This window comes from Salvelinus namaycush, chromosome 8 (genome assembly GCF_016432855.1).
Source record: "Salvelinus namaycush isolate Seneca chromosome 8, SaNama_1.0, whole genome shotgun sequence".
NCBI classification, from domain to species: Eukaryota; Metazoa; Chordata; class Actinopteri; order Salmoniformes; family Salmonidae; genus Salvelinus; species Salvelinus namaycush.
Genome location: NC_052314.1, coordinates 16,831,746 through 16,851,113, shown reverse-complemented (window position 1 = coordinate 16,851,113; position 19,368 = coordinate 16,831,746). Strand labels below are relative to the sequence as shown.

The window sequence follows — 19,368 nt, the reverse complement described above, 5'->3', positions numbered from 1 at the left end:
CAAGATGGCGTAGCAGTCAGACGTCTTTGTCCCGTGCCCCGTGTATATATCCTTTATATCTTTTTTCTTTGCATATCTTTTAAATATTTTTCCTAAACCTCAACTTCAATATACTCTCCTGCAACCCGCCACACCCAATGTGGTATGGATCTGCTATTTTCTACTTTCAAACCGGTATCCCCAACAGAAGCTAGCCAGCTAACTAGCAACTAGCTAATAGTCAGCTAACCACTGTTAGAGGTCATCAGCTAACCTCTAGCCCAGTTTGCACAACGCGATTCAAACCAGAGCATACCGGACTTATTTTCTCTCCATATCCCTGGATTCCTACCGCAAGCTCTGAACCTTTTCACCTGGATCATCACAGCTAGCTTAGCTGCAATCCGAGTTGCTACTCCTGGCTAACGTCTCTGTCCCGAAGCAAGCACCAATTAGCCTGGAGCTAGCCCATGCTAGGCCCATCTCCCGGCTAGCTGAAGAGGTCCATCAGCCACTACTTGGGCTACAATACCTATTTTGCCAATTGGCCTAGACCCCTTTCACTACACGAAGCCCTGCTAATCCATCACGACTGGACTACCAACGAAATCTGCCCGAGGGTTCTTTTTGCAACAGGCCCCTCTGTCGCGACGTCCCCTGAATACCCATCTGCTAGCCTGCTAGCCGCGGCCCGCTAGCTGTCTAGAGCATATCGGACTGTTAGCTGAATAGGTCCATCGGACAATTTCTTGGGCCACTATACCTATTTTGCCAATTGTACTGGGCACCTTTACTACACGGAACCCTACTAATCCATCACGGCTGGTCTGCAAACGGAACTGCACGAGGAGGCTACAACAGACTTTTTCCGTCGCGACGTACTTCTAAGGCCCTTCTGCTAGCTTGCCAGCTCCGGCCCGCTAGCTGCCTGAATAGCCGTGTCTCCAGCCAGCTTAACTACTCACTGGACCCATATGATCATTCGGCTACTCATGCCTCTCCTTAATGTCAATATGCCTTGTCCATTGCTGTTCTGGTTAGTGATTATTGTCTTATTTCACTGTAGAGCATCTAGCCCTGCTCAATATGCCTTAGCTAACCCTTCAGTTCCACCTCCCACACATGCGGTGACATCACCTGGTTTAAATGATGTTTCTAGAGACAATATCTCTCTCATCATCACTCAATGCCTAGGTTTACCTCCACTGTATTCACATCCTACCATACCTTTGTCTGTACATTATGCCTTGAATCTATTCTATCGCGCCCAGAAACCTGCTCCTTTAACTTTCTGTTCCGAACGTACTAAACGACCAGTTCTTATAGCCTTTAGCCGTACCCTTATCCTACTCCTCCTCTGTTCCTCTGGTGATGTAGAGGTTAATCCAGGCCCAGCAGTGCCTAGCTCCACTCCCATTCCCCAGGCGCTCTCATTTGTTGACTTCTGTAACCGTAAAAGCCTTGGTTTCATGAATGTTAACATTAGAAGCCTCCTCCCCAAGTTTGTTTTATTCACTGCCTTAGCACACTCTGCCAACCCGGATGTCCTAGCTGTGTCTGAATCCTGGCTTAGGAAGACCCCCAAAAACCCTGAAATTTCCATCCCTAACTATAACATTTTCCGACAAGATGGAACTGCCAAAGGGGGCCGAGTGGCAATCTACTGCAGAGATAGCCTGCAGAGTTCTGTCATACTATCCAGGTCTGTGCCCAAACAATTCGAGCTTCTACTTCTAAAAATTCACCTTTCCAGAAACAAGTCTCTCACCATTGCCGCTTGCTATAGACCTCCCTCTGCCCCCAGCTGTGCCTTGGACACCATATGGGAATTGATTGTCCCCCATCTATCTTCAGAGCTTGTGCTGCTAGGTGACCTAAACTGGGACATGCTTAACACCCTGGCCATCCTACAATCTAAGCTTGATGCCCTCAATCTCACACAAATGATCAATTAACCTACCAGGTACAAGCCCAAATCCGTAAACACGGTCACCCTCATAGATATAATCCTAACCAACTTGCCCTCCAAATACACCTCTGCTGTCATCAACCAAGATCTCAGCGATCACTGCCTCATTGCCTGCATCCGTAATGGGTCTGCGGTCAAACGACCACCCCTCATCACTGTCAAACACTCCCTAAAACTCTTCAGCGAGCAGGCCTTTCTAATCGACCTGACCCGGGTATCCTGGAAGGATATTGACCTCATCCCGTCAGTAGAGGTTGCTTGGTTATTCTTTAAAAGTTCCTTCATCACCATCTTAAATAAGTATGCCCCATTCAAAAAAAATTGAACCGGGAACAGATATAGCCCTTGGTTTACTCCAGATCTGACTGCACTTGACCAGCACAAAAACATCCTGTGGCGTACTGCATGAGCATCAACTAGCCCCTGTGATATGCAACTTTTCAGGGACGTTAGGAACCAATATACACAAGCAGTTAGGAAAGCTAAGGCTAACTTTTTCAAACAGAAATTTGCATCCTGTAGCACAAACTCAAAAAAGTTCTGGGACACTGTAAAGTCCATGGAGAATAAGAACACCTCCTCCCAGCTGCCCACTGCACTGAGGCTAGGAAACACTGTCACCACCGATAAATCCACGAAAATTGAGAATTTCAATAAGCATTTTTCTATGGCTGGCCATGCTTTCCACCTGGCTACCCCTACCCCGGTCAACTGCCCTGTAACCCCCACAGCAACTCGCCCAAGCCTACCCCATTTCTCCTTCACCCAAATCCAGATTGCTGATGTTCTGAAAGAGTTGAAAAATCTGGACCCCTACAAATCAGCCGGGCTAGACAATCTCGACCCTCTCTTTCTAAAATTATCTGCAGAAATTGTTGCAACCCCTATTACTAGCCTGTTCAACCTCTCTTTCGTATCGTCTGAGATCCCCAAAGATTGGAAAGCTGCCGCGTTCATCCCCCTCTTCAAAGGGGGTTGACACTCTAGACCCAAACTGCTATAGACCTATATCTATCCTATCCTGCCTTTCTAAGGTCTGCGAAAGCAAGGTAACAAACAGATCACCAACCATTTCAAATCCCACTGTATCTTCTCCGCTATGCAATCTGGCTTCCGAGCTGGTCATGGGTGCACCTCAGCCACGCTCAAGGTCCTAAACGATATCATAACTGCCATCGATAAGAGACAATACTGTGCAGCCGTCTCATTCGACCTGGCCAAGGCTTTCGACTCTGTCAATCACCACATTCTTATCGGCAGACTCAACAACCTTGGTTTCTCAAATGATTGCCTCGCCTGGTTCACCAACTACTTCTCTGATAGAGTTCAGTGTGTCAAATCGGAGGGCCTGTTGTCCGGACCTCTGGCAGTCTCTATGGAGGTGCCACAGGGTTCAATTCTCGGGCCGACTCTTTTCTCTGAATACATCAATGAAGTCGCTCTTGCACCTGGTGATTCTCTGATCCACCTCTACGCAGACGACACCATTCTGTATCCTTCTGGCCCTTCTTAGGACACTGTGCTAACTAACCTCCAGATGAGCTTCAATGCCATACAACTCTCCTTCCGTGGCCTCCAACTGCTCTTAAATGCAAGTAAAACTAAATGCATGCTCTTCAACCGATCGCAGCCCGCACCCGCCCGCCCGTCCAGCATCACTACTCTGGGTGGTTCTGACCTAGAATATGTGGACAACTACAAATACCTAGGTGTCTGGTTAGACTGTAAACTCTCCTTCCAGACCCACATTAAGCATCTCCAATCCAAAATTAAATCTAGAATCGGCTTCCTGTTTCGCAACAAAGCATCCTTCACTCATGCTTACAAACATGACCTCGTAAAACTGACTATCCTACCGATCCTCGACTTCGGCGATGTAATTTACAAAATAGCCTCCAACACTCTACTCAACAAATTGGATGCATTCTATCACAGTGCCATCCGTTTTTGTCACCAAAGCCCCATATACTACCCACCACTGCGACCTGTACACTCTCGTTCGCTGGCCCTCGCTTCATACTCATCGCCAAACCCACTGGCTCCAGGTCAACTACAAGTCTTTGCTCGGTAAAGCCCCACCTTATCTCAGTTAACTGGTCACCATAGCAGCACCCACCCACAGCACACGCTCCAGCAGGTATATTTCACTGATCACCCACAAAGCCAATTCCTACTTTGGCCGCCTTTCCTACTTTGGCCGCCTTTCCTTCCAGTTCTCTGCTGCCAATGACTGGAACGAACTGCAAAAATCGCTGAAGCTGGAGACTCTCATCTCCCTCACTAACTTCAAGCACCAGCTGTCAGAGCAGCTCAAAGATCATTGCACCTGTACATAGCCCATCTGTAAATAGCCCATCCAACTACCTCATTCCCATACTGTATTTATTTATTTATTTTGCTCTTTTGCACCCCAGTATCTCTACTTGCACATTCATCTTCTGCACATCTATCACTCCAGTATTTAATTGCTATATCGTAATTACCTCGCCACTATGGCCTATTTTATTGCCTTACCACTCTTATCTTACCTCATTTGCACACAATGTATATAGACTTTTTCTACTGTATTATTTGTTGTATGTTTGTTTATTCCATGTGTAACTCTGTGTTGTTGTATGTGTCAAACTGCTTTGCTTTATCTTGGCCAGGTCGCAGTTGTAAATGAGAACTTGTTCTTGTCACGCCCTGGCCTTAGTTATCTTTGTTTTCTTTATTATTTTAGTTAGGTCAGGGTGTGACATGGGGAATGTATGTGTTTTTTGGATTGTCTAGGGGTTTTGTACGTTTAATGGGTCAGTGTCTTGTCTAGGTGTTTGTATGTCTATGGCTGCCTAGATTGGTTCTCAATTAGAGGCAGCTGTGGTTCATTGTCTCTGATTGAGAGCCATATTTAAGGCAGCCATAGGCATTTGGGTTTTGTGGGTAATTGTCTATGTAGAACGTTTGTAGCTTTTGTATTTGCACTTACGTTTATAGCTTCACTTTTGTTTAGTTTTGTGGTAAGTGTTCGTTTCGTGTTTCACTCGTCTCTAATAAAGAGAATGTATTTTTCACACGCTGCGCCTTGGTCCACTCATTATCCTCAAGACGATCGTGACAGTTCTCAACTAGCCTACCTGGTTAAATAAAGGTGAAATATATATATTTTTTTAATTGTGTAATTATTAACCCAGAATGTCTGTTATTCCAGAGGACGATTCGGGATTGGATAAATTTTATATATATATATATATATATATATATATATTGATAGCTATGATGGAATCCTGGATTTTTTTCAACAAGTCCAGGCAATAACAGGGATACACTGATAACTCGAGCTTGGTTCCCAAGTTTCTAAACTATACCAAACCATATTTGATATAGTGTCCAGGGCTGGCCATCCAATTAGGCAAGATTCTACAGCTGCACCATCGAGAGCGTCCTGACCGGTTGCATCACCGCCTGGTATGGCAACTGCTCGGCATCTGACCGTAAGGCGCTACAGAGGGTAGTGCGAACGGCCCACTACATCACTGGGGCCAAGCTTCCTGCCATCCAGGACCTATATAATAGGCGGTGTCAGAGGAAATCCCATAAAATTGTCAGAGACTCCAGTTACCCAAGTTATAGACTGTTTTCTCTGCTACCGCACTGCAAGTGGTACCGGAGCACCAAGTCTAGGACCAAAAGGCTCCTCAAAAGCTTCTACCCCCAAGCCATTAGACTGCTGAACAATTCATAAAAATCGCCACCGGACAATTTACATTTACCCCCCCTTGTACACTGCTGCTACACGCTGTTTGTTTGTTACCTATGCATAGTCACTTCGTACACTTACATGTACAGATTACCTCAATTAGCCTGTACCCCTGCACACTGACTCAGTACCGGTGCCCCCTGTATATAGCCTTGTTATTCTTATTCTTATTGTGTTACTTTTTATTATTACGTTTTATTTTAGCCTACTTGGTAAATATTTTCTTCTTCTTGAACTGCACTGTTGGTTAAGGGCTTGTAAGTAAGCATTTCACAGTAAAGTCTACACTTGTTGTATTCGGTGCATGTGTCAAATAAAGTTTGATTTGATTAGATGGCCTATGGCGGCACTTGAATTTGGGTCGGCATTTTGACAATTGGCTGCCACCCTCCAGCGCCAATGATCGGCTACTACACCGCCCGCGGCACCCCAGCCACCAGCTCATAGCGTTGCTGCAGTTCCTACCCCTACCCCATTCCCACTTCTCCCGAAGTTCACTCCCACTATCCTTGGTAGCTATGGTGATGTGTGTGTTTATATGGGATTATCCAATTGTGAAACATTAATAAAAATGAATCTGCCATTTAAATTATTGTAAAAAAATATTATGTTTGTGTGTGACAAAGACGATTAGTGATTAAGGCAGTAGCCTAACCTAGCCTGTTAACGTTAGCTAGCTAGTACTGGTGGATATCATGTTAGCTATAAGTAATCTATAGAGATTTGAAACAATTTGCTACCATGTCTAAGAGACAAAAACTCAGGAAGCGAATATAAAAAAAACTATGAGAAAAGAGGCACAATCTCTAAACCAAAGAAATTCGCTGGTCAAATGTATCCACGTGGAGCAATGTCCATCAGCCGGTGTGGAGAATGGTAAGCCTACAAGGACAGGCCATTCATTCGCCAGAACAACAAGCCCCCGTTCGCTGATTCTAGCAGCGAAGAGGGCAAACCAGAGGAGTCCGAGCCATGCACTTCCACCGATGATGACAGCTCTCTGGCTGGACAAGAACAGGTGGTCGCACCAGGCCTAGCCACACCTCCAAACAATGCTGGGGAATACCCTACTATCTTGGACCCAGACTCAGATTCGTCGCTCCCTGTCCCAGATGACAGTGGTGGTGCTGCTGCTAAATCCGACTCCCAGACAAAAAACATAAAAGATCCCGGTGAGTGGCCAAGATATATGAATGGATCTTTACAGGATATGTTAGTGCAGGCTGGGCCACATCAGGATAATGAGGGGAATTTCCCAAGCAATGAGGGGCAAATGTCACGCCCTGGCCATAGAGAGGCTTTTATTCTCTATTTTGGTTAGGCCAGGGTGTGACTAGGGTGGGCATTGTAGTTTCTTTATTTCTATGTTTTCTATTTCTTTGTGTTTGGCCGGGTGTGGTTCTCAATCAGTGGCAGCTGTCTATCGTTGTCTCTGATTGAGAACCATACTTAGTTATCCCTTTTTTCCACCTGTCTTTGTGGGAAGTTAACTTTGTTTGATGGCACATTGCCTTAAGCTTCACGGTTTGTTTTGGTATTGTTTATTGTTTTGTTGGCAACATCTACTATTAAAAGTATGTACGCTCACCACGCTGCACCTTGGTCCTCTTCTTTAAACGGCCGTGACAGCAACGAAAGTTTTTAGGTGGCCCACTACAATAGGAGGATGGCAGGGGGGCACAGATTTTTGTCTCTCCTAGGGCGGCAGAACGTCCAGGGCCAGCCCTGATTGTGTCGCCATAATATTTGAATTGTGGAAGTGTGATCATAATCATTAGGATATTTTAGCGATCCGCAGTAGAGGTCTATGCCCACCAACCTTCAGATGTGAGCTAAACAGTGCACTATGGATGAGAAAGTTAACTTATAATTTCCAAAAGTTTAGGCCAGTTGTATGCAGCTTTGCCATCTATTAACAGCAGGGGTTACATTAAATAGGCACAATTTTTTTTACTGATGCATTTGGCAATATTCAATTCATACACACACAACATATAAATAAAAGCAATCACTGTGAAAGTTGATAGGTTACATGTAGGCCTTTCCTATATAGGCTATGCGCAGCACTTCGTTCAATTTATCGAATCAGTTATTGTTTTCTTGCTCAAACACCTGTCAAACTCAGACATTGCTCTCAAAACACAGGGATGTCGTTTCGCACGGGACTAGCTTTATCAGAGGAGTTGAGAAGCTCCTGACTGCAGTGTGCAGTTCGGGGCCGGGCTCAATGTGAGCTGAGTCAAACGGCGGACCGGGCTCAATGTGGGTGGAGTCAAACGCACTTAACCCGAACCCTTCCGGTCTCCTTCAAGGTCACCCAAGTTAAGGTAAATGTCGAAGGTATCAACGTCAACGAAAGCGAATCTTAATCGAACCTAACCTATATGGATAAAAATATAAACCATGGAAGTAAGTGAGACTGTCATCATGCATAATGTACTTTGTAATATTCATGTTATACCAGTGCAGTGGTATATTTTTATATGACCAACTACCGCACCGATGTTAGCATAGCGTTATTTTTATATGACCAACTACCGCACCGATGTTAGCATAGCATTAATTAGCAGCCTTTTGCATGTGGGCTAGCTAATTGCTCACAATGAGGGAATCTTATTTGGACAAATTTGCCTACTTGAGCAGTAAGCCTAGGTTTACAGTAAAGTTATGTAATCGATTTGATCATTGATTTTCTGTGTTTCTTCAATGCATTGTGTTTGGTTGGCTCTAAATGCGTATCGTTAATGCCATTCCCTTAGTTACACATAGCGAGTCTACATGGCCTACACATAGTATATACAATAATGAAATCACCTGGTCCCAACATACATGGCAAGTCAAGAAAAGTCATTGTAACTTGTCCACACTGCAAACTTAAGTTAAATAAGAAAAACTTCAAAACATATTTACGAAGAAAGCCGACACATTGCTTTGAAACAGTGTCCAATGAAAGATTTTTGGCATGTGAGTGCAATGATGTGAGAAATGGTGTGTTTGCATTTGAAAAATACATTTTCTGGTCCAGCAACACTCATACATGTTGTGAAAAATACTTGGGCTAATTCAGTTCCAACTGTGTTCAAAACTGTTATGCATGCTGGAGTATAAAAAGCTGTTAAATTGTACTTTTTCTTTACTTTCACATACACTGTGTTCACAGAAACATTGCTCGGATCTTGTTCCCTGGACCTTGGAGGACTTTTGGTGTGGATGATGTTCAGGTTGGATATTCCTTTAAATAATTCTGTACCATTTGATTGTCATTCCTGTATTGAAAATTGTACCTTGTTCACACCACAGGGCCTACCAAAGCAAAGTTTCTCAAACAACTGTGGGGTGTTCGTTTTGATGGTAATATGCTGGCTATTCAGTGTATATTAGTCCTATTTTCTGTTATAACATATGAAAAGTTATTGTTACTGTCACGCCCTGACCTGAGTATTCTTTGTTTTCTTTAAATATTTTGGTTAAGTCAGGGTGTGACGAGGGTGGTTTGTGTGTTTTTGTCTCGTCTAGGGTGTTTATACTGTCTAGGTTTTTTTTGTAGATTTATGGGGTTGTGTTCATTCTAGGTGTTTATGTAAGTCTATGGTTGCCTAGATTGGTTCTCAATTAGAGGCAGGTGTTTATCGTTGTCTCTGATTGGGAACCATATTTAGGCAGCCATGTTCTTTGGGTATTTTGTGGGTGATTGTTTCCTGTGTCAGTGTTTGTGCCACACGGGACTGTTTCGGTTTGGTCATGTTTATTGTATTTGTGTTCATGTTCAGTTTTCCCTATTAAAACATGGACACCTACCACGCTGCGTATTGGTCCGATCCTTGCTACACCTCTTCAGAGGAAGAAGAGGACGACAGCCGTTACAGTTACTTCTGTGCTTGCAGCATGCAAAGCACATTATTATTGCTCATACTTTTTCTTGTTTATTATTCTTGACACTTTTTGGGACCTATTTCCTACAGTTTTTACACTACATACACAATTCATACATCAAACTCCTGCAGAACTGGATGCTGATGTGACATGCTGTGACTTTTTGGGGGGGATGTCTTCTACATCCTGAAATATATTCCTGGGGGGGAGTGGTATTATTATTATTTACTATTATCATTATTGTTATCATAACTATCAAACTTAACAATCTATTCTTTCTTAACTTACAGTACGCCCTGTACATTGCAATGGAAGCACAGTGTGATTTCACTAAGGTATGTATAAATTATGAAATTCTCATCACAAGTGGATATAATGTTCTTTGGGATACCCATCCGATTGTGTGATTTTCTTTTTCAAAGGAAAACATGCAGCAAATTAGGCGATGGTGGTGCCTAGTTCTCTTGCAGGACTTTCCCATGCCGTAAGTATTGAACATTTATAAAAACTTTCATTTGCATCCTTAAAATCTCTTGTTTCACTGTAGCCAGACTGATCTGAATATATATATTTTCATATTGAATGTATGTCATTCACTCACTAAGGTCTGAAGAAGAGAGGTTGAAAGATCGAAAAAGGTATGGCGAAAACAAAACACACTACAGGTAGGAGGTGTCATATGATGAGTGGTATAGTCTTAAAACAATGTTTAAAGACTTAAACCCACCCCTCTCATATGATGAGTGGCATAGTTGATTGATGCATGGCAAGATATAAGTTGTGACGACTTGTTGAGTAGTTATAGATATCACTGAAAACCACTTTAGTAATAGTGGCTTTTGTTTGCATGGTGGTATTGTGAAAGTGGGGTGTAATTTGACTTGATCACCCAATGAGGCACTACTCTTAATATTTATTCTTCCTTTTTCTTCAAGGAAGCAGCTGTTCTTCTAAGGGACACCCTAGAGGCAACAAGGTGGTGCGAACTCCAAACATTTAAAGGCACTGTTTCCCTCCCTAGTGTAATTGGGATGGACGGGGAAGACCGCATTACAATCCTTAAAGAACTACGGTTGTATGATGGCCTGGATGAAGAGGAAAATATTCTCCTCAAGGAACCATTCATGTTACAGAGAAATTATGAGATGTTCTATGTGGAGGCAGTTGACAACAAGAAAATGACTGTCTGCCTCTTGAGGAGCAGGAGAGAAGCCATTTTTGAGGAGTGGTCAAACCTTGGTTTTGTCTGCTGTGTTAATTGTTTCAATTGTTAATTGTGTTGTTTAGTAAAGATGACGTAAAGTCACCCAAGTCTCTGATCTCTTTACTGGAGCTGGTATAACTTAATGTACAAAGCACATTCAGCTTGTCAATATGTCTATATGGTATAGTCTGTCTCCATTCTCATGAGGAAAGTAAATAGCATTATAAATCAGGATAGGTAGTAACTGTATATATATGCTCAATGAAATAATATAATTACAAAGTTATAATATTTATTAACACGATTTTAACAGTACATGACATACATCTGTTGTTCACTGCAACAATATCAGAAGCTTGTCTCAAATATAGCATGAAGCAAAAAGTGTTATAACACATCTGCTGGTACCACTTTATATAATATTTCTTACGATCTTCAAAAATGAAATACGTTTGTTTTGAACGTGTGCCTTGCGCAAATGTGTGTTTGTATTCAGTGTGTGACTGTCAAACATGATGGCCAAAAAGTGGGCGGGGTCTAACGTGGGCGGGGCCAAACCCACATTGACCCCGGCCCCAAATTGCACAAGTTGCAGAAATAACAGTAGGTTATTCTAGCTGGAATTGTTGCTCTCCTGCCATGCAAAAAAATACTTCCATGGCAGATTCGGACGTGACTAAAATTACAGATGTGGACTTTTGTGCATAAACACATAATTACATTGCACGACGAATCCCTTAGATTAGGGCTATATACTATTTTTTATTACATTCAGGCATTTGAGAACGAATAACGAATATTCATGATTGTAGGACGAAAGAAGCACGACAAATGGTCATTGACATTAACTCGACGAGCAAACCAATGGAAAAATCTAAAGTCTAATATTGTAGAAATAACTCACCATGTGTACAGCTGTCAAAGTCAGAAGGTGGGGGCGGGGCGCCACGCATTTAGTTTGTTTTGCCCACGCGCGGCCTCACCAATCCCGGCTAAGAGAGGGACGGTTTGAGTTTAAAATTTGCCGACACACTGCAGATGACAATTTGCTTTGTGTTTATAAAAATCTAGCCAGCTTTCGCTTATCAAAACGTACAGCTATCTGAGAATACGAAAACTTATCCAGAATATTGTGTTATATACTTCTGTTCGATTAAACATGTCGAAGAAACAAATTTACTACTCTGACAAGTACACAGATGAAGCATTTGAGTACAGGTAAATTAGGTTGAAGTTGTAACGTTAGCTACTACTGTACTGTAATACTGTTAACATGCTTGCTTACTAGCTAACGTTGGTTAACTTGCTTTGCTACGGAAAGCAAGTTCACCCAACTCCCCTGGTTGGTTAACTAGCCAACGTTAGCTTTAGCCATAATACTGTATTTGGCAAAATAATATTGATACTGTTATTATATTTATTGGCTGGCAACTGAAGGCTGCATGATTCATTTGTTTAGTGGGCTAGCGAACTGTATCATGTGACTTGGTTAACGACCGCTAACGTAAGTTAATACTATCAGCTGGTGTTGCCACAACATGTTCAAAGTTATATGGCCTACTGGTGCTAGCTAGCTAACGTTACATCTACGAGTAAAGTACTTTCTAGTTAGTGAAGTTGACTAGATAGCTACGTTAATTGGGTGAATTCAATGTCCCTTTCCTACACAGGCATGTTATGCTCCCGAAACAGTTATCAAAGCTGGTGCCCACCTCTCACTTGATGACAGAAGATGAATGGAGGGGTCTGGGGGTGCAGCAGAGCCAGGGCTGGATCCACTACATGATCCACAAGCCAGGTGAGGTATTGACCGAAAGTTAGCAATCCAGTCTCACTTAACATATAACGTTAGTTACCAAGGACTGATGTTTCATACAAGAAACATATTTTCTAAAGCTTTTACTTATGTCTCAAGTCTTCTCATGACTGGTTTTGAGAAGATACATCAGGAATTCCTGCTTTTCTGACATCCTCTTTCATACATAATTTAAATGTACTAGCTAGTTTTCTATTCTAGGCCATATATTGTATTTCCTATTACATGACTTTGCCCCACACCAATGACCTCTTTTCCCCAATCTTCAATGTTGTCCTGATCATATCCCTACAGATGTAAGGCCATTGTTATGCCATCTGCATGTTTGAAAATAATAGCGATCTCTACTAGCTTGAAGTCAGTACTGAATTAGCTACTTTTTGTTTTACTTCTAGAGCCGCATATATTGCTTTTCCGAAGACCTCTTCCAAAGGATTGAGTGGAAATCATCTTCCACGTCCCTGAAAGCCACCTTAGTTGAATTGTATGGTCTTTGTTTACTAAACAAGATGTACATCTCTCCATGTGTTTTGGTGTATAGAATAGACCCTTTAAGTTGTTTTTTTAACTCCCTCCCCAAAATGTTGGAGGTATGATAGAGGCAGACTGAGTGTTGGAAGGCTCGGCCCCCACTACCAGATGATAAGCAGTTTTGCTTTTATTGGTACATGGCAACAATATGGATATGGAATTTCTCATTCATTAGACTTTACAGAGCTTGAATAACACTTGCTACACTTTTATTGATGTTTACTTACTTGTCAATATGTTGTATTAATGAACCGTGGTCAAATTGAGTTTTCTTTCTTGAATGTGGAATATTTTATTCAAAATAAATAATTTTGCATGTTCTGAAAATGTTTTTATTTTGTCTGCTTTCCTCTATGTATGTATATATATATATTTGTATCAGACAGTATACATTTGGACTGAATAGTCACATTTCTGTTAATTCTAAACAACACTGTTGTTGCTGGACAGAACGTAAATAAAATATATTTCTTTACTTTCTGTGTGGAAGTTTGTATATGTTCTGTATCTAAATGTCTTTCATTTCATATTTAATATTAAGCCAGCACAGCAGTAGAAATGGTTCTCTATTGTCATCTTAAGTTCTTTGTTTTGCAGATGAATCCAACCTAGTCCCATATGACAGAGGAACATAGTTGTGAGAAGTGCTTTTCAGTCAGCTACATTGACCACCAGTGGGGTGACAAACTCAGAGTGTCTGATGCCCAGAGAGAAGGCAGGAGCCCGGGGCTTGTGGACAGTCACCTTCTCAGGATTATGAGTTCCAGGGCCAGGCTTCAGAGTGGCATCGTTGGGAAAGCCATGGCGACCTAGCATGGAGAAAGCTGGTTGCCTGGGCAGGTAGACACTTGGATCTGTACTGTTGTATCTACCAGGGCCTGGGGTCTTGGACAGGTCTTCTGAGGGACCCCCTAATTTGCAGTGCCTTGACATGGTGTAGCTGGCACTGGCTGGCTTGGTGGGAACCTGGGGGCCCATGAGAGCAGGGAGACGGTACTTGTTGGGGGCAGGCACTGAGTCGATGGTACGGTAGCGAGTGCGGGAGCCCATAGTGTAGGATGGGGGTCTGCGCTGGGTGTTGCATGGAGGAGCATTCTCAGGGCTGTATGCCCCAGGTCCAGGAGTCTGGAAAAGCCCTGCTAGTGAGAAAGCTGTATTTAGCTTTGGCTTTATGTGAACAAGCAAGATTCATAAGTGGAATGCAGTAGATTCATTGTCAATTTAGAGTGTATGCATATTTGTGGAGTGTTCATGAAATTCAGTTGCAACGGCTGACAGCAGAAGGCAAGGCTTGAGCTGTCACATCCAGCTGTATCTTGTTGCCATACTGCTGAAAGTGGCTTACAAACTGCCACACGCAACAAGGTCCTTATGTAATTAACATCTCTTAAGAAAATCAACATTTTCACATCTAGTAATGAGCTTTTGGTATTTGACAAATAAAAACACAGTTATATTTTAATGACTTTATAGGAACATTAAAACATGATCAGCTCTGAATTGAAAGTGTATTTACCTGAAGTTGGTGGGTACTTACTTGATGATCCTCTCACTCTGCCCAACATGGAGTATGCGGGGTTGCCATCCCTGCCGAAACGGGTGATTTTTGCATCAATGTAATACTGAGGCCCAGGACTGGAGTCAACACCGTACACTGCACAACCAAACAAGAGAAACTATCAAATAAATAACTGACATACAATACTGGTTAGAGCGTTGGGCCAGTAACTGATAGATCGAATCCCAGAGCTGACGAGGTCAAAATCTGAGCAAGGCAGTTAACCCACTGTTCCCCGGGCGCCAAAGACGTGGATGTCGATTATGGCAGCCCCCCGCACCTCTCTGATTCAGATCGGTTGGGTTAAATACGGAAGACACATTTCAGTTGAATGCATTCATTTGTACAACTGACTAGGTATCCCCCTTTCCCTACTGAAGTAAGTTTGCCAGTATCCTAAGGACAGTGTCACATTTGGCTGATAAGTTGTATACTGTACTGTAGTAACAGGGTTTACAACTAGTGACAGGTATTTGTGGTGTTGTTTCCCCCCAGTGGCTTTACAGTTACATTACAACATTCAATATTCCCTTTCATGATCAACTAATAATAGTTGAGGTACTTTTCCATTGACTATTATAGTAGTGTGTCATGTTCAAATCTTGGGTGCTCTTTAGTGACTGCTGTAGCACTCACAGTTGTTGCTCATTCTGCCGTGGAAGGAGTAAGCAGGGTTGGTTGGCTTGGTGAAGTCATGGCCGATGAAACCAATAGTTGGTGGCAGAGCGTAACGCCCCGGTCCAGGCCCTGTGGGGTAGATATTTTACACAATAGGTTGAGGACCTGTGTGTGCGCATGAAATTATTTGGTCTACTTCACACATTACATTATATACATTATGGTGTAGTGATGAATAAGCTGAAAAGGTTCATAAAGACGTGCCTGAGGATATAAACGACATATTTACAGTGGGGCAAAAAAGTATTTAGTCAGCCACCAATTGTGCAAGTTCTCCCACTTAAAAAGATGAGAGAGGCCTGTAATTTTCATCATAGGTACACTTCAACTATGACAGACAAAATGAGAAGAAAAAAAATCCAGAAAATCACATTGTAGGATTTTTAATGAATTTATTTGCAAATTATGGTGGAAAATAAGTATTTGGTCACCTACAAACAAGCAAGATTTCTGGCTCTCACAGACCTGTAACTTCTTTAAGAGGCTCCTCTGTCCTCCACTCGTTACCTGTATTAATGGCACCTGTTTGAACTTGTTATCAGTATAAAAGACACCTGTCCACAACCTCAAACAGTCACACTCCAAACTCCACTATGGCCAAGACCAAAGAGCTGTCAAAGGACACCAGAAACAAAATTGTAGACCTGCACCAGGCTGGGAAGACTGAATCTGCAATAGGTAAGTAGCTTGGTTTGAAGAAATTACCTGTGGGAGCAATTATTAGGAAATGGAAGACATACAAGACCACTGATAATCTCCCTCGATCTGGGGCTCCACGCAAGATCTCACCCCGTGTGGTCAAAATGATCACAAGAACGGTGAGCAAAAATCCCAGAACCACACAGGGGGACCTAGTGAATGACCTGCAGAGAGCTGGGACCAAAGTAACAAAGCCTACCATCAGTAACACACTACGCCGCCAGGGACTCAAATCCTGCAGTGCCAGACGTGTCCCCCTGCTTAAGCCAGTACATGTCCAGGCCCGTCTGAAGTTTGCTAGAGAGCATTTGGATGATCCAGAAGAAGATTGGGAGAATGTCATATGGTCAGATGAAACCAAAATAGAACTTTTTGGTAAAAACTCAACTCGTCGTGTTTGGAGGACAAAGAATGCTGAGTTGCATCCAAAGAACACCATACCTACTGTGAAGCATGGGGGTGGAAACATCATGCTTTGGGGCTGTTTTTCTGCAAAGGGACCAGGACGACTGATCCGTGTAAAGGACAGAATGAATGGGGCCATGTATCGTGAGATTTTGAGTGAAAACCTCCTTCCATCAGCAAGGGCATTGAAGATGAAACGTGGCTGGGTCTTTCAGCATGACAATGTTCCCAAACACACCGCCCGGGCAACGAAGGAGTGGCTTCGTAAGAAGCATTTCAAGGTCCTGGAGTGGCCTAGCCAGTCTACAGATCTCAACCCCATAGAAAATCTTTGGAGGGAGTTGAAAGTCCATGTTGCCCAGCAACAGCCCCAAAACATCACTGCTCTAGAGGAGATCTGCATGGAGGAATGGGCCAAAATACCAGCAACAGTGTGTGAAAACCTTGTGAAGACTTACAGAAAACGTTTGACCTCTGTCATTGCCAACAAAGGGTATATAACAAAGTATTGAGAAACTTTTGTTATTGACCAAATACTTATTTTCCACCATAATTTGCAAATAAATTCATTAAAAATCCTACAATGTGATTTTCTGGATTTTTTTTCTTCTCATTTTGTCTGTCATAGTTGAAGTGTACCTATGATGAAAATTACAGGCCTCTCTCATCTTTTTAAGTGGGAGAACTTGCACAATTGGTGGCTGACTAAATACTTTTTTGCCCCACTGTACATCTGGCTGGTGCAAATTAGACATGCTAGGTCATCCAAACAGCTGACTTTCACAGCCAGAGACAGTGTGGCAGAGAGTACACTAAGATACAACCTGGGAAATGACTTTTTTGGAAAGTTACATTTTTTGTTGTTGCGCCAACTCTCTTGCACTAGCTCTATGCACACTCTACCAACACATTACACTGACACTCCACCAACACACACTACACTGACACTCCAACACACACACTTTCACGTTATTTTATTGTGGTACTTTTGCCTTATTTAGCCTTTTTTTTTTTACTTTTTAACTGCATTGTTGGGAAATGGCTCGTTAGTAAGCATTTCATGGTAAAGTCTACACCAGATGTATTCGGTGCATGTCATTTGTCATTTTGATTTGACATTACATCAGCATTCACATTTTCAGATGCCTGTGCACACTGCACAAGCAAAGCTACTACTGCGAGTTCTGGCAAGTCCAAGCTCTGAGAAATAATCAACTCTTCCAGTCAGTGTTCCCTCTCTGACAGGATAATGCATTCAATTATTAGCTAGACATGTTACGTTTACATGTTACATTTACTCAATTCAGAATAGATGAGTGATCTATCTGTATTGAATAAGTACCGCAAAGGTTGTTCCATTCAGGAAGCTCACCTTTCTCTCTGCCAGCAATGATGGGGCGCTTTTTCACCTCCTCCCCCATGGTCAAATAAATGTATAGTCCTACAAGTCGTCCTACAAAAACATCCTCCAAATCATTACACAAACTGCTCAATTCAATCAATAATAAGAGGGAATTTGACAATACAGTATGTACAAAAACACAGGTAGGAAGCATACTACTGTAAATGTGGACACAAACAGGCTCCAGCAATGAATCATAGCCAGCAGGTTCCTCTCTCCTCCGTGTGGTAGAGGTGATCTTCTGTGTCAGATGGATGCAAGCTCTCCACTCAGCTGCATGACCCTCCTTTATCCATCCATCATCTCCCAAGTCCTGAGTGAAATTCAGTTTGGAGTTCGCCTATTCAGTCATGCATACCTTAACAGCCTGCGCAGTTACACACTCCAAAATAAGAACCACTACCATCAAAGACCCATAAATGCCATAAACATTTAGCCTCTTGGTTAGAAAGGCCCTTTAAAGGACCAAATGTTTGATCTCACACCAACTGTGTCCAACTAGTCCATCATCTCAGCCAGTTAAATAGCAGCTCAGCTAGAGGAGCTCAATCCGCTGGTGCTTAGAAACCATGTCATTACTTGGATTCACTCTAATGTAACAATATCTCCACAGAGCAATCCATGAAACCAAGATCCCCTCTCCCTCCTTTCTCTTTTCACTCTCTGTTCATCGCAGCGTGGAGGCAGAATATCACACTTCAACCATGCATGCAGTTGCCAGGGAGACATTCCAGGATATTCAGTCTCAGCAACCAGGTCTCCCGCATCGCTCGGTCAGCGAAGCGAGTGTTCTCTCTCTGTCCCTACAGTACCTTCCACAATCATACAACAGATCTTCCACTCATACTGTACAGATCCCATTCACACTGTATATCAGAACTAACAGTGTCCCTTACAGAGACCAGCAAAGCCATGGAGTGAACAAATATTCTCTTTCTTGACATAGTGCAGTATATGATAATACACTGAAAGCGAGAAAGACTATGCATATCATAAGACATGTAAGACACGTTATCTGACAGTTTTCCACCACCACTCCTGTAGTTTGATCATAGGACTCATTGCCCTCTCAATAACCTCTACATTGAAACGACATATCCATGGGCCGTTTGGAACGTAGTCATTTTAAAACAGCAGCAGAAGAACACACTGAAAGTTGCCAGAAGCTATACGGTAACTGACAATGTTGACAAGTGCCTTAACCATGGTCTGCCGAAAACAAACATTAAACATTTACAGGCTCTAACTCTCTCCTGGCTGCTGTTTAGGTAACCTGAGTGAGTTGTTAACAGGGACAAACACACATGTTAGCCCCGCTGCACACAGCCATGCCAGGGGTCACAGTCACAGAGGGCATTTTGAAGGGCCACAGTGTTTGACAATAGCACAGCTCATTGCTTACAGGATGACAGGAAATTCTCCTCAGGCTAAACTACAGTTGCAAAGGAAATGGACCAACACAACTCCTTAATCACCAGGTCTGCTTCTCGTTTCCTATGTAACATATAGGCTATA

The 19,368-nt window shown here is 42.7% G+C and overlaps 2 protein-coding genes and 1 long non-coding RNA gene across 3 annotated transcripts; 2 read left to right on the top strand and 1 right to left on the bottom strand.

The window, feature by feature from the left end:
• Positions 1-7,933: 7,933 nt before the first annotated feature.
• On the top strand, positions 7,934-10,866 carry LOC120051801. The gene is made up of 6 exons (XR_005477324.1): positions 7,934-8,096; positions 8,848-8,908; positions 9,851-9,895; positions 9,983-10,044; positions 10,166-10,198; positions 10,496-10,866. It is a non-coding gene; the product is annotated as an uncharacterized LOC120051801 (long non-coding RNA).
• An 898-nt stretch (positions 10,867-11,764) lies between these two features.
• cks2 (CDC28 protein kinase regulatory subunit 2) lies at positions 11,765-13,579 on the top strand. Its single transcript, XM_038998687.1, has 3 exons — positions 11,765-11,982; positions 12,435-12,562; positions 12,976-13,579. Exons 1-3 carry the CDS (start codon positions 11,924-11,926, stop codon positions 13,017-13,019), a joined length of 231 nt encoding a protein of 76 aa, XP_038854615.1. The 5' UTR covers positions 11,765-11,923; the 3' UTR covers positions 13,020-13,579.
• Positions 13,580-13,762: 183 nt separating this feature from the next.
• odf3l2b (outer dense fiber of sperm tails 3-like 2b) lies at positions 13,763-17,872 on the bottom strand. Its single transcript, XM_038998686.1, has 4 exons — positions 17,824-17,872; positions 15,306-15,416; positions 14,649-14,765; positions 13,763-14,247 (listed from the first exon to the last, which is right to left on the bottom strand). Exons 1-4 carry the CDS (start codon positions 17,870-17,872, stop codon positions 13,763-13,765), a joined length of 762 nt encoding a protein of 253 aa, XP_038854614.1.
• Positions 17,873-19,368: the final 1,496 nt, after the last annotated feature.